The sequence below is a fragment of the Perissodus microlepis genome, chromosome 4, assembly GCF_051167445.1.
Source record: "Perissodus microlepis isolate ML-2025 ecotype Zambia chromosome 4, ASM5116744v1, whole genome shotgun sequence".
In the NCBI taxonomy this organism is placed as follows: domain Eukaryota; kingdom Metazoa; phylum Chordata; class Actinopteri; order Cichliformes; family Cichlidae; genus Perissodus; species Perissodus microlepis.
Window position 1 is genome coordinate 5,746,197 of NC_140464.1, and position 12,852 is coordinate 5,759,048.

At 40.1% G+C, this 12,852-nt stretch overlaps 3 protein-coding genes across 3 annotated transcripts; 1 reads left to right on the plus strand and 2 right to left on the minus strand.

Moving 5' to 3' along the window:
• The first annotated feature begins 128 nt into the window (after positions 1–128).
• LOC146388128 (uncharacterized) lies at positions 129–1,995 on the plus strand. The gene is made up of 2 exons (XM_084925241.1): positions 129–468; positions 1,034–1,995. The coding sequence occupies exons 1-2, from the start codon at positions 294–296 to the stop codon at positions 1,636–1,638; spliced, it is 780 nt and encodes a 259-aa protein (XP_084781367.1). The 5' UTR covers positions 129–293; the 3' UTR covers positions 1,639–1,995.
• A 1,135-nt stretch (positions 1,996–3,130) lies between these two features.
• Positions 3,131–5,197, minus strand: LOC146388129 (putative nuclease HARBI1). Its single transcript, XM_084925237.1, has 3 exons — positions 4,641–5,197; positions 3,965–4,196; positions 3,131–3,888 (listed from the first exon to the last, which is right to left on the minus strand). The coding sequence occupies exons 1-3, from the start codon at positions 4,977–4,979 to the stop codon at positions 3,170–3,172; spliced, it is 1,290 nt and encodes a 429-aa protein (XP_084781363.1). The 5' UTR covers positions 4,980–5,197; the 3' UTR covers positions 3,131–3,169.
• A 1,748-nt stretch (positions 5,198–6,945) lies between these two features.
• On the minus strand, positions 6,946–11,777 carry elob (elongin B). The gene is made up of 4 exons (XM_084925242.1): positions 11,642–11,777; positions 10,462–10,596; positions 9,683–9,791; positions 6,946–8,206 (listed from the first exon to the last, which is right to left on the minus strand). Exons 1-4 carry the CDS (start codon positions 11,744–11,746, stop codon positions 8,094–8,096), a joined length of 462 nt encoding a protein of 153 aa, XP_084781368.1. The 5' UTR covers positions 11,747–11,777; the 3' UTR covers positions 6,946–8,093.
• Positions 11,778–12,852: the final 1,075 nt, after the last annotated feature.

The following is a 12,852-nucleotide window of genomic DNA, read 5'->3' on the forward strand; positions in this document are numbered from 1 at the left end:
TGAAGAGGTGGGTCGGTTAAAAATACTCTGGGACGTGTAGTTCGAATTTGATAGCGCTCAGTTCCTCTTATGCGAACCATCCTTTTGAAAAACTACACCCCCCATGACCGCGACAAATCGTAGCCTACGTTAAAAGAGTCAAAGAGTTTAGGGATTGTAGTTCATCCGCTAGTCCAGAATACTAAAAAGAATAGGCGTAATAACCAAAATGAACTACAATTTCCAAGCTACCAAGCGACGTTGTTATAGTCATCGTCTTTCTCGACGCGAGAGAGGGCATCGGTGACTCTTGGATGTTGTTAAATTCCGCGATAGATACACCGCTAGTAAATAAAAAAAACAACTTTAACTGTAATGGTTGTGCTTTTAATAAGATGGAGGTAATCGAGACAATTGTGATACAAAACTCCGAAGTGGAAGGAAAGGAAACGGTCGTGTCCAGTGTGGATACGGATAAAACAAAAGCAGGTTAGTACACAGCAGGAACGTTTCCAGGATTTTTTTTTCTTTTTTGTATGGGGTGGAGAATGAGAATGGGGGGGCAAGAACAACAACAACCTGGTTTATTGCATTAAAAGTAGCACTGCACAGAATTTGTATTCAATAAAAACTGCTTTGCAATGTAGCTAAATATGCATTTACACACCCTTTCAGTTAAGTAAAAGTTAAGCGTACAAAGTACCTACAATAAAAGTACTTGATGTAGTACTTAATAGAAAATCATATACCGGTACATTATTTTATGGTTGGTTTTATTAGTATTATTATTGGAATAGTTTTATTTATATTTTTAAACTTAATATGTGACTATAGCTTTAAAATATAGATCAAGAACAAGATATGCATCCAAAATATAGTGCAGTATTGGAAAATACCATAACGCAGAAAAACTTAATTGTAGTTGTAGTGCAGTTGTAGTTGTACTCATGATGTTAAGCATTTTAAGAAAAACTGTACTGTAGACCAAGGCATTGTCTTTAATAACTCCAAAAAAAAGCAGTCGATCTGATCATCTACCTTTTTTCACTCCTAGAATTTATCTGGACAGTTCAGGCTACATGGCATCTAGTCAATACCCGGCTTGAAATGGATCAGGCCTTTGACCAGCCAGTGTGCAAGAAAAAGAAACTCTGGGAAATGGTTGCAGAGAAGGTCAATGCCAAATTGAGGGAGTCAGAGGTCACTGATGTCACTGTGAAGGCGTACGAATGTGATCTCAAGTGGAGAAACATGCTGGCCACATACAGAAAAAACGCAGAGAGGGCCAAGAGGTTGGGAGTGACCAGCGTCCACTGGGAGTTCTTCAAAGCTATGCACGAAGTCCTGGGTAAGAGCAGGGAGGAGATCGAAGCCCAGCGCAGGGCCAAACTCAGCGGGACCAAAGTAGGAAAAGCTATAGCGAGCAAGAGGTTTACCCCCATCCTCCCTACGCCTCCTGCAACAACTGCTCCCTGCCCCACCAGGCCTCCGCAGGATGTCCTGCAGCTGTACATGGAGCTGCAGGAGAGGAAGATGAACATGTGGGCGCAGCAGAAAGCACTGGAGGAGCGAAAAATAGAGGCCATCAACAACCTGGCCCAAGCCATCTCCAGCCTGGCTCAGAAGAACGGTACACAGATATCAAAGGATGGACATTAGGAGAGAGGAAACGCGAAATTACCAAGACCTTCCAAGACACTGCATGAGAAGAACAGCTCGTTTGCAATGTCTAATGTTTGTAGACTTTTTCACATTTTTACCGTTACAGTTTACAGAGTAGCTTGGATTAGCAGGTGTACAGTATGAGGCCAGACTCACTTTTAACACAGCAGGCAGATTACAGTTCTCTTTAAACCTGTCTCTTTTTTCCTCCTGGTGCTCAAAATAATGTAAGAATCTTTTATTTTTATACCAAAATAGAAAACTTGGATGAAGTTGAAGAGTACACACAAATGGGGCATCCACCCCCATCTGTCAAAGAACTGTACGCAAATAAAGTAACCATTGCAAAAAATACTGGAAGTTACCCCCGTGCATCTTCTTATTACTACTCTAATATGACAACTTGCTCAAGCTAGAGGTGAAATATGCAGGGGGAGAAGACCTAAACACCTCATAGGTGACTGAGTGTGTGAGACTGCAAGGGCTCTAAATGAGGAAAGTAGAAATGGGACAGCGCTTTGCGACATATGTGACGATACTTTCATGACAGAACACATTTCATGCTATTGTGGTTTCTAAACTTTAAATTTAGGCTCTTTTTTAGGTCTTCCTGTCTACCAGGTGCCTGATTTGAACACAGAGAAGAATTTACTTATAACTAACTTTGTCAAGGATTAAGAGTAAGCTTCTTTCAGCTGCTCCTTTATTCACAAAGGGTCACCGCAGTAGATCCACATATTTGACTTGCCAGATTTTTACTCGCGGTGCCATTCCTTTTTTTTCGCCTGTCCCGTTTGGTTCTTTTGCCATCAGAATTGTCTAAAGGCCAATAAAGATGCCCAACAGATTTACTTTACCAAATGGACCATCCCGGCCTTGCCGTATAAGTCTATTTGATTCGCGGTGCCATTCCTGACACGCCTTCCTCCCAATCTTGGACTATAGATCTTTTGTGTGTTAGGAAAATGCATTAACACCACACTATGGAGATGATTAAATTTAAAAAAAAAGGTAAACTCTTGATGAATGAATTCTGTGTAATATAAAGTGTCATTCATTTAAATTAATGAAAAGTTGGTTTGTTGTCATATTAAGGTTGGCAGCAACCTCCATCCCTGTTAGGTTATGCTTTTGGGTTTCCCTTGGTAACTGTTTTTAATGCATACACTACAGCATGTATTAAAAAAAATATAAACATTGGTGTCACCTTCTGGTTAGTGAAGAGCTTGACAAGTTGTTACCTAATGAGCACATCTTGGATGATCCTCTCTTTCGACTCTTAATATTGACAGTGATTTACATAATAAATTTAATGCTGTGTTCAATTTAACCTGGAATGTGTTTACTGAAGTCTTAGAGCGAGGGAGGCCCATTTTCCCACAGAGAGCCCTTCACCGCTCTCACTCTATGACCTCAGGGAAACCTTTGCTGTTGGTTTTTAGGGGTTCAGTCACTACCTTCAAATGTTAATGAATGCAACATGCCAGGATCACGAGCACAACTGAAGTTTATTAACAAATTGAAATGTTCACGCGTTTCCATGATTAAAGCTTTTAAACAGCAAATCTGTAATGGAGTCACGTCTGCGTACACCCTCGTCATCCGCCTCCCCCTCTTCATCTTGGGGTGTGGCTTCCTCCTTCTCTCCTTGAACCGCCTGTCCTAGGTCCAGAAACACATTATGCAACACACAGGCAGTCAGCACAACAGCTCTGGCTCGGTCATAGTTTCCAATATCCAGATACGTGAGCCTCCGAAACCTGGCTCTCAGATCGGCAATGGCCTGATCTAGGATCTGAAAATGCTCCTCCAGCGTCTTGTTAAAGAGCGCCTCTCTTGGTCCGTGACTTCCTGTGTACGGGGTAAAAATCTGATCAGTAAGTGGGTAGCCAGCTCTGGCCACAAGGCAGGAGCTGGAAGGCATTAGGTCAAGGTTCTGTTTGAGTTTGTCTCTTAGAGCACGACCTCTGTCCACATGAGATCCTTTACTGATTCTGCAGTGCAAGAACCGGCCTCTAATGTCACACACAAGCTCAAGGTTTAACCAAGAGTCAGGAGGGGCCTCCATCTTCATTCTCTTCACCTCAGGTATGGTGCTCTCCACATCATGTTTCCCTATAGGCAGGCGAATAGGGATCCGGGTGTGTCCCAACACTCCCAGAACCTGAGGAACACCTTGTCCTCCTTCTAGTTCCTTTTTTCCAATTAGATTGGAGAATGGGAAAAGTGCCTCTACAGCCTCTTTCCCTGAAGAACAGAGAGAAAATATTATCATCATCATAATTTGCCCACATATGATTAATGACCCAACAAATTAACACACCAGCTGGCCATTTGATGTGCCTCTCTTCCAGCATGTTTATGCGCTGGCAGAAAGAGAAGAAGATCCTGTGGATGTTTCCCTTCTCCAGCTGGAAGCGGCGGGACACAGTGCGGTAACTGACTCGCTCGGACAGCAGTGTGAGAGACAGGAGGACAGTGTGGGACATTGATAAGCGAGCCCGTCCAGCCATTCGTGTCCTTGATTTGGAGCTTTGAAGTAGGTCTGAAATGTACTTGTGAAACACAGAGACACAAACAAAATACAACAGTATTTAATAGGCATGTATCCACTTTCTTCTCCTTCCAGCTCATGCAGAGTTTCTGGTTTTCTGCTGGGATGTCAGCCACATCTCAAAGAAAAAGAAGCATTTTCTACTTTTTATTGGTGAGATAAAACAAATGAATCCAGCAAAAAGTTATCAGATTAAGGAGTAACGACAAACATAAGAAATGCAGAGCTTATAATGTTATTAAAGGCATTGTTATACATGATTGGTACACTTTAGAAATTCCTTAGTTTATCTCATATTCAGGTTCAAATTCTTTTTAATTGATTTTTGAATATCATGTTAAATTTGAAAATTAAAAAAACTCGCCAAAAATTGTCACTATTGTTTTTAATAGTAGTTGAAAACTGTAAAAGCTTTCTCAGAGGAAAACTAAAGCCACAAAACTACCTTGATCGCTGGATTATCCACAGTATCAACCTGCTCCTGGGACTCTGCAGCCTCCTCCTCTTTCTCTTCCTCCTGCTCGGACGGACTGGATGTTGTTGCTGTGTGTAAAACTTGGGGCCCCACCTGATTCTGTAGTAACTGTACGTAAATAGTATTGGTAGGAGGAGGACGACGATGGGACTGCTTTTCCAGTTTTGCCAGGAGCTGTGACTCCAGGATCTCTTCCACCGCCTGGTCCAGCCTGTGCTCCAGCTCGCCCGCAGACAGAGGCTGCCACTCCCGCTCCACCATGTCCAGCACGGCCCTGCCTGCCGATAAAACACATTCACTGACATCCATTTTTTTAATACCGGCGATAGAGAAACAAGATGCTTTCAGAGCATGGAAGCCAAGCAGAGGTCACCGGTCCTTTCAAGCAGTTGCAAGCCCATTCTGTTGTTAGCACTATGCTAATCTAGCCCGCTGGCTAGCTAGCTAATGTTTGCTGCTTTCAGGGACTGTCGGAATTTTGGCAGACTCATTGAGACGTTGAAAGACCGTGACCGTATGAGCACACTAAAGTTTTTCTTCATCATTATAAACAGAAGTGTAAAAAATGGTACACAGACAATAAAAAAAAGTAAATTAAATAAATCAAACAGTGAGCAATACAAAGACAGAACAAGGACAAAATAAGTCACATTACGTTAAGTGGAAAAAAAAAAACAATTCAAAAACTGATTTGAGAGATTGCTAAGCAGCCTTTCTAATACTTATTAGAAAGTTCATTAATCAAAAAATCAATTATTATTTTACTAGTGTAACTTTAAAATTTTTTAATTTGTATTTACAATATGAACACAATAAATATTATACACATTTGGTTTTGGACTGCAATATGAAAAATATCTTTTGAGAAATTTTCAAACATTTTCACAAATTAGTGTTTGTATTAGTTTGTACAGAGATGTTTCTGATGTCAGTGCTCTGGCAAAGTTGAAATGTTGATAGAGTTATCACTTTTTTTGTCTTAATTTATTTACCTCTTGAAAGTAGACCCAGCATATTTAATTACAGTCACATATTGTTTTGTTCATTTGAATATTGTGTTAAAGAAATATGTCTCAGAAAGTTAAAGGTGAAAATAAACAAGAATGGTCAAATCTATTTTTAAGTCAACAAAAAGATTTTCCTAAAAGGAGGTTATTTACACCACAGGCAATAAAAAGTCCCAACTTCTTCTGTTATCGTCACTATTTTGGTTGTTTCAGTCCAATTTTGATGCTTTCCAGTGAAGTAGATAGTAAATAGAAAAGAGCCAGAACATTATATAACAGAAAACCAAAAGATTGATATCTATATTTATAGCAGTAATTAAAAGACAGGATAAATAAGAGACTGCACTTCGCAGTTTAGTGGTTTAGATTTTTAGACGAAGCAATGCCCAGTTCTGGGTCCTACTATCATTCAGAGTAAACAACACATATCCTGCCAAATTACATTCTGGCTGAATAAAGTTCCTTATTAGTTAGAAAGCCAATTTAATACACACCAGTAGAACCTGCCCAGTGCTGGACGACGCCAGATTAAGCAAGACGTTGGTCCTTAAAAAAAACAAACAGTGCTACATGATGTATAACACAAAAAAATGAGCTTAGCACATAAAGTAAGTCCTTTGTTGTAACAGCGCTTCTTGGCAATAAATCTTATACCATCGGACAGCCTGCTTATTTCCTCTTAAATCAGGGGTGGGGAACTCCAGGCCTCAAAATCTGGTGTCCTGGTTTTAGATATCACCCTTGGTCAACACACCTGAATCAAAGGATTAGTTCATTAGCAGGCCTCTGGAGAACTTCAAGACATGTTGAGGAGGAATTTAGCCATTAAATCAGCTGTGTTGGATCAAAGAAACATCTAAAACCTGCAGGACACGGGTCCTTGAGTTCTCCCACCCCTGCCTTAAATGGTGCTACATTTGTAAGGAAAATCCATTTGTGGATTTGATGAATTGCTGCACAATTCATCAAATCAAACTTCTAAAGCTGGCTTCAACAGATTTCAATGTTAAAATTCACAAATTTACAGCCTGGCTCAACAATGGCTTTTGGCTCCTATGGATAGTTTCGTCATTCATAACAGCTTTACACAATCTGTGTTTAAATAAGTCATCCACTTGTCAGATTTCCCGAAATATGATTTTCTGTGCGGTACAGACCTTCTAAGTAGCTTGTGGTGTTTTAACAGCAGCTGCTAAAACACCAACATCGTGGCTTCATCAAGGCCACAGTGGCTTTAAATTGTACAAACACACAACAGTACACAGATGTGAAAAACAATTCTTTTAATGTTAAACCAGTTACAAGTGCAACTTTGATCATCACATCCCACTGTTTAACAGCCTCAATCTTCAAATATGCTTTTAAATGTAATATTAAACAGTGTCTTTTCCCACACCCACCAGGCCATTACATCTTCCTGTAATAACAGACTTTTTTTTTTTTTTGTAATTATTAAGTTTCTAGATCATGAGACCCAGTGTTACACCATAATGTGAAGTTTTGATGTGCAGAAGTGTTTATTTCTAATACAATTTTATTTTTATTTTTTGAAAATAATACACATTATGGTATTAACAGTGTAAAATACAGCACAAACTGCAGCATGACATAAATGAGCTATGGTTCCAGGATAAATGGGAGGCAAAATAAGCAGCCAGGCACAGCTCATAATTTAACCACGACGTGTCACCTCTTCACTTCAGACTGTCAAGCAAGTCACAGGCTACAACCAATCGTTGCTGAGGAAAGCTGAAGAGGTCTCCATCAATGTTAAGAAGGGAAAAGTAAAGAATAATCGCCACAACTTGAATTTTGATTGCTGCTATGCCTGAAGACGTGTACTGAAGATCCAAATGAGTCATTCAGTCTCAGTAACTTAGATATTCACAAACTCCGAGCTATTGCAGCAACACATATCCAAACCACCCCCCAAAAAAGTTAATCCTAGTAATATTTTAATAAAGAAACACAAACATAAAAACCTAAAAATGCGACACCTTGTCAAATCCCACTCTGAAGCCAGCAAATTAAAGAACACAAGTAAGGCAGCATCAGCCTTACTCCAAATAAAGACTAGAATTCATTAAATACGAGGTACAATTATTCATGTTCAGCCTTTACCAACCCCGTGGATGACTGACAGTGTCGTGACAAGTCCGTCAGGTATCTCTGTGGGGTCTTTTGTGTAATTATCAATTTATCTAGCATGCGTTCGCCGATTTCAGGACAAAATGAACCACTTTGAAGCACCCTCACATTTACACCAAGGGGGAATCCGCGTTTGAAATTGTTTACGCCCAGCTGAAGATCGGTCGTCGGCAAGGCAAAACTTCACCCGCTGAGGCATCACTTCCCAAAAATTCAACCCCTCCCTTCGACCCCCTGTGTGTCCCTCTCGTTTCCCCCGCCTCTGAGCTCACTGTACAGCCTGCTCGTTGGCTGTGCTGCCTGAATCCTGTGGCTTCATGACGTCTGGGAGCTCAGGGGGAGTGGAGAAGGGCTCAATCCTCAGCTGCTCAAAGGAATCATCTGGGAGAACGACAGAAAGTTAAAACACAGAGAGAGACAAAAGAGACATTAAATTCTGGAAAGAGATCAAAGTAACATGAAAGGAGATCCAAAGAAATGAATAATTTTGTATCCAGGGGGAGCTGAATTTTAAAATAACAGTTTTTAAAATGCCAAAAAGACACGAAGTGTTTTGTTTTGGACAACTAGACCAATGTTGAGCACTGAATAAGTTAAAAAGTATTTTGCTTCTTCCACTGGAAAAATGGCATTTACTGAGTGACAAAGAAAAACTCTTTGAAAAGCTCTGGCAATCTTTTCTGGCAACATTCCCGTTTTTCCTGTTTTCACTTGTATTTTAAGACCATCTCCCGGCAGTTGGTTTCTCTCAGGAAACTCCCAAACCTGCACGACCCTTAAACTTTACCATGAATAACTGGAATACACGGATCAGTACGTTTTGTACGTTCAGCCAACTTTGCCCAATTTGCCAGATTGTCTATGAAATGCACACACAGTACACACTCCAAATATAATTTCAACCCATCTGGCGGCAAACTGGCAACCCGATTCAAAGGATGTGCCTTGCCAATCTCTACACAGACACCACAGCTGAGATCTAAATAAATTACCTCTTTTTACCATTTCATCTTTCTTTACTACAAAGACGCAGTAAAATCGCAAGACATAAACAATGAGTTCAGCCACATATGTACCCATTTCAGTGTGTGTGACACAGGGTTATGGACTTTGCTAAGTTGGACACATTTACCAAACCGAGCTTCCAGAGTTAATAACACACAATCAAAAACTTGTAAAAATATTAACGCCTCTCCAACTGTAGAGTTGCAACAATTTTCTTTGAAAGCTGGACAATTTAACAGAAGTGGTTATAGCTCACATTTGGCTTGAAAGAGGATAACATATTACAATAACTTACAGTTCAAACAGCAAACTATGACTAGCTTTGCTTACCCATTAGTTGTGGTGGGAACATATCCTATTTAACGTTATTCAGGAAAGTACTTAAAGCCTTTACATGCTGGGCGTGAAAAATTCTTGCGAGCATTTTGGTGCAGCCATTCCCACCGACTGCGTAATTTTATAGTACTAATTTTTTGGGATCAAGCTCAATTTTTATCATGTGAATGAACAGGCGTCACCAATCAGACCACTGCAATTACCAACAAGTGTGCTTGTAGCTCCAAATGTACACCGATACTGAATACACAAATAGTAACATAATACAATTTCAGCTCACTGCTCACTACAAACTCACAGATTTTGAAACTTAAATGTTGGTAGGTATGTTTTTGGAACTTTAGAGATAATTTGGATTGTATAGCGCATCAATGTGACAAGTTGCTTAGTGTAAACCAGAATCCAGAATGTAGAATTTGGCTGTTATCTTTTTTTCCCTAAACCTGAGTTCAGATCAAGCGAATAAGCTCACAGTAAAATCTAGTATTGAGGTGGGCTAGAAGATGAACTACTCACCACTCAGACGAAACGCTAATCCCACCGTGGCCGGGGCCTGAGGCCGGGCTGTCTGATTTGTGAAGCCGCAGTTTCCAAGAGTTTGACTGTCATTAAGCAGCACGTCATCCTGAAGAAGAAAGAGTTAAAAGAAGCAGACATCTTCAGAGATTTGCAGGATCAAGTTTGCAGGGCAAACGGTTTTGTAACAAAGCGAAAAATGGCGAGGCCTTGTTCTCTGATGTGAAGACTGCTTGTACTCAACAAAAAGCCAAAGTTTGAGGAAAGGAAAAAAAGGAAGCCCAATGATGTGTTAATATAGAACCTGAACCAAAGTAAAGTAAAAATATTGAAACTTTGCAAAAACTTTGATTTTTTATTTTTTTTAATGAAAGATTAGACTTTCCTGACAAACTGAAATGGAGGACAAGCTTTTTGTAATTGACATTGACTCAACTTCACTTTTACATTGAGAGGGGAAAAGGGGGGGGGGGGCTTGAGGAAATGTAGGACTTCCTTCTAATTTCTGAAAATATGTTACTGTCACTTGATTTCAGTTATAAATTTGCTCCTGTCCGCTGACTGCTAGGGCTAAACATTCAGGGGAGACTTCAAGTAACAAAAGAAAACTTTGATTCATGTTTTGTGAGAACAGCGTTGTCAAGTGAATAAAGGACAGGTATTAGAGCTCCAGCTATTATTTTGATTGACAATCTTTTTTTGAGACATTGTTTAGAGCATAAAATTGTAAGGTTAAAAATAAAGTACTATTAACAAGGTTTCCAGGTAATTTATTTCACCTTATAAAGCCTCTGATCTTCAGGTGGCCTCTTTAAAATGCCCTCCACGATGCGCTTCAGTTCGTAGACTGTGGTTGACTCTTTGGCATCTGTGAAGATGGTCGTCTTGTGACGTCGGATCATTAGAAACACATCCTGGAGTGAGATGAAGTGACAGGAGAAAATCAGATAGTGATGATAGTGATAAACACTGTAACCCTGATTCTCAGAAACACACGTCCTGTCTTACTGAATTAAGCTCAATTCTGTTTCCTGAGCATTTATATCAGATACTGCTCGTCTCTGTTGAGCCTACAGAACGTGTCCAGTGCCATCACCAGATAGATTTATCAAGTGAGAAAAAGCAGGGAGATATATCGGTCCAACATTACAGATATGTCAGCTCAGAGTCTTATCACGCTGTGTACAGGGATCATTAATAAATGCTCAGCTGGTTAAAGTTTGAGCAAAACAAACAGACGGTAGATGGGCGTTTATAAACTGAAACAGTCTCTGCTTAACCAGGTTATTCTGTGTGGGAACACTTTGGTAACTTTATGAGTAAGCCAAGTCACTTCTCTACACCTCACGTTTTAAATAGCCGCAGTGACACACAGCTTAGCTAAGGCAGTTTTAACCAAAGCTTCAGCCATCTGTTAACGCCAGCTGTAGCGGCTTCCTCGATCAACTGTTTTCACAGACTTGAACTATAAAGTTGACAGTTTGTGTTTCAACTCCTCTAACTTTTAAAACAAGCCCCGCTCACGCTAAACAACCATTTTTTATCTAAGTTATGGCATACATGGTAGCGTTAGCTGATAACTTTAGCCAGTTAGCTTTTGTGCGGCTAGATGGCTATTTGAGCCACAAAAATTTGGATGATTTATCTCGAACAACAGTCATGTCTGTTCACATTGATCGGACCCCACTGTGCTTAACTTGCTATCAACTTGAAGAGTATAGCGCAACGAGCCACCATGAGCTACTGTATTGACTAACGGAGGAGAAGCTAGCCAATGCTAGCAAAGGTTAGCTAAACAAAGACATTCGTCTCTGAGTGATCGCTTTGTGACCAGCTTAGCTTAGCTGCTCAAATCAGGCATTTTACCGCTCTGGGGAGAGTTTGCCGGCTGACCTAAAGTCGGTTTTTCGTAGTCAACAGGCCACGATATTCTGAGCTGTATGTGTGTTCCTCACTCACCATTTCTTGCGGTTGGCTGCACACAGTGGGGAGAAAAACTGCACTGCACAACGACAACTGTGAGCTCAGAGCAGCATCAGACAGCCACAGCTTTAACTCCACCATCCACCAGCTGAGGGCAGCGCGCACAGCGCCGTCACTCTGTGCGTGCACAAACTAATGCAACAGGAGAATATCTGTCTGAATGTCTTATTTCTCTCATAACTGCTTAAATTATCAGAGTTAATCGGAGCTCCAGTTTTATGAAGGATTGCACCACGTTTTTTCCCCACATACTGAGACGTTTTGTTTTGCAAAAGTCAACACGTGAGCGTGAATACTGAAACTCTGGGCTTAAATAAATGTGGAAAATTAAAATTTAAAATAAAAAAATGCTTTTGTTAATTCACAAAAAAGCAGAAATTTCCATAGTAAGTGGGGCGAAACAGGAACTCTTCTGTCATTTAACGGTTTATCTGTTACTTAATTACTTTGGTGTGGTATGAATGGGTGAGGTCCTTATCAGCATGAAAAGTTGTAAATCTTATAAAAGCACGGTTAAAAGCTTAAAAAATGAGTGCCCTGCTTGAATATTGTTCAAAGCTAACCTGTGGGCCGGGTTGGAGTCATTGCTGGCCAGATTTTGGTCCCTGGGCCTTGAGTTTGATACCCCTGCCATCGATGGTTAGCAGACAGATTAGCAGATGATTTTACAGCTGATAGTTTTAGCAGTGACTAGAGTTAAAAAGTATTTAAAAAAAGAGTATCACCTAAGACTGTTTTTAGCAGGTGGGAATTGTGTTCAAATACAAAATTTATTTTATAAGTGCAAATATTGTGTGTTTATCTATAAAATATTTATAATTTTTCTGGATATTTATAAATGAACTCATCTATTTTGTTGGGATCTGGGGTAAGTGAAAGAAATCTTAATTTTTTTTTCTGATCTCACAAGAAGCTTCCTCCTTTTGGATTCAACACAAGTAAAGTTTTGTAACATCGACACCTTTTAAACCGTTTCATCACGCCTTCCTTCCCTCAGAGATGAGTGGGATGACTGGCTTGACAACAGCTGAGGTTTGGTTTTCTGTCTTGACCCTCAGGAGTCAGCAGTGTCTAAAAAAAGTGTGACAGAAAAACACACACTTCTCTTTACTGTAAAATAAGAATAGCAGAAGTGAGTTGTAGGCTCGTCAACTGATTCTTGGAAGACTTGTAAATCAGCTGTTTGT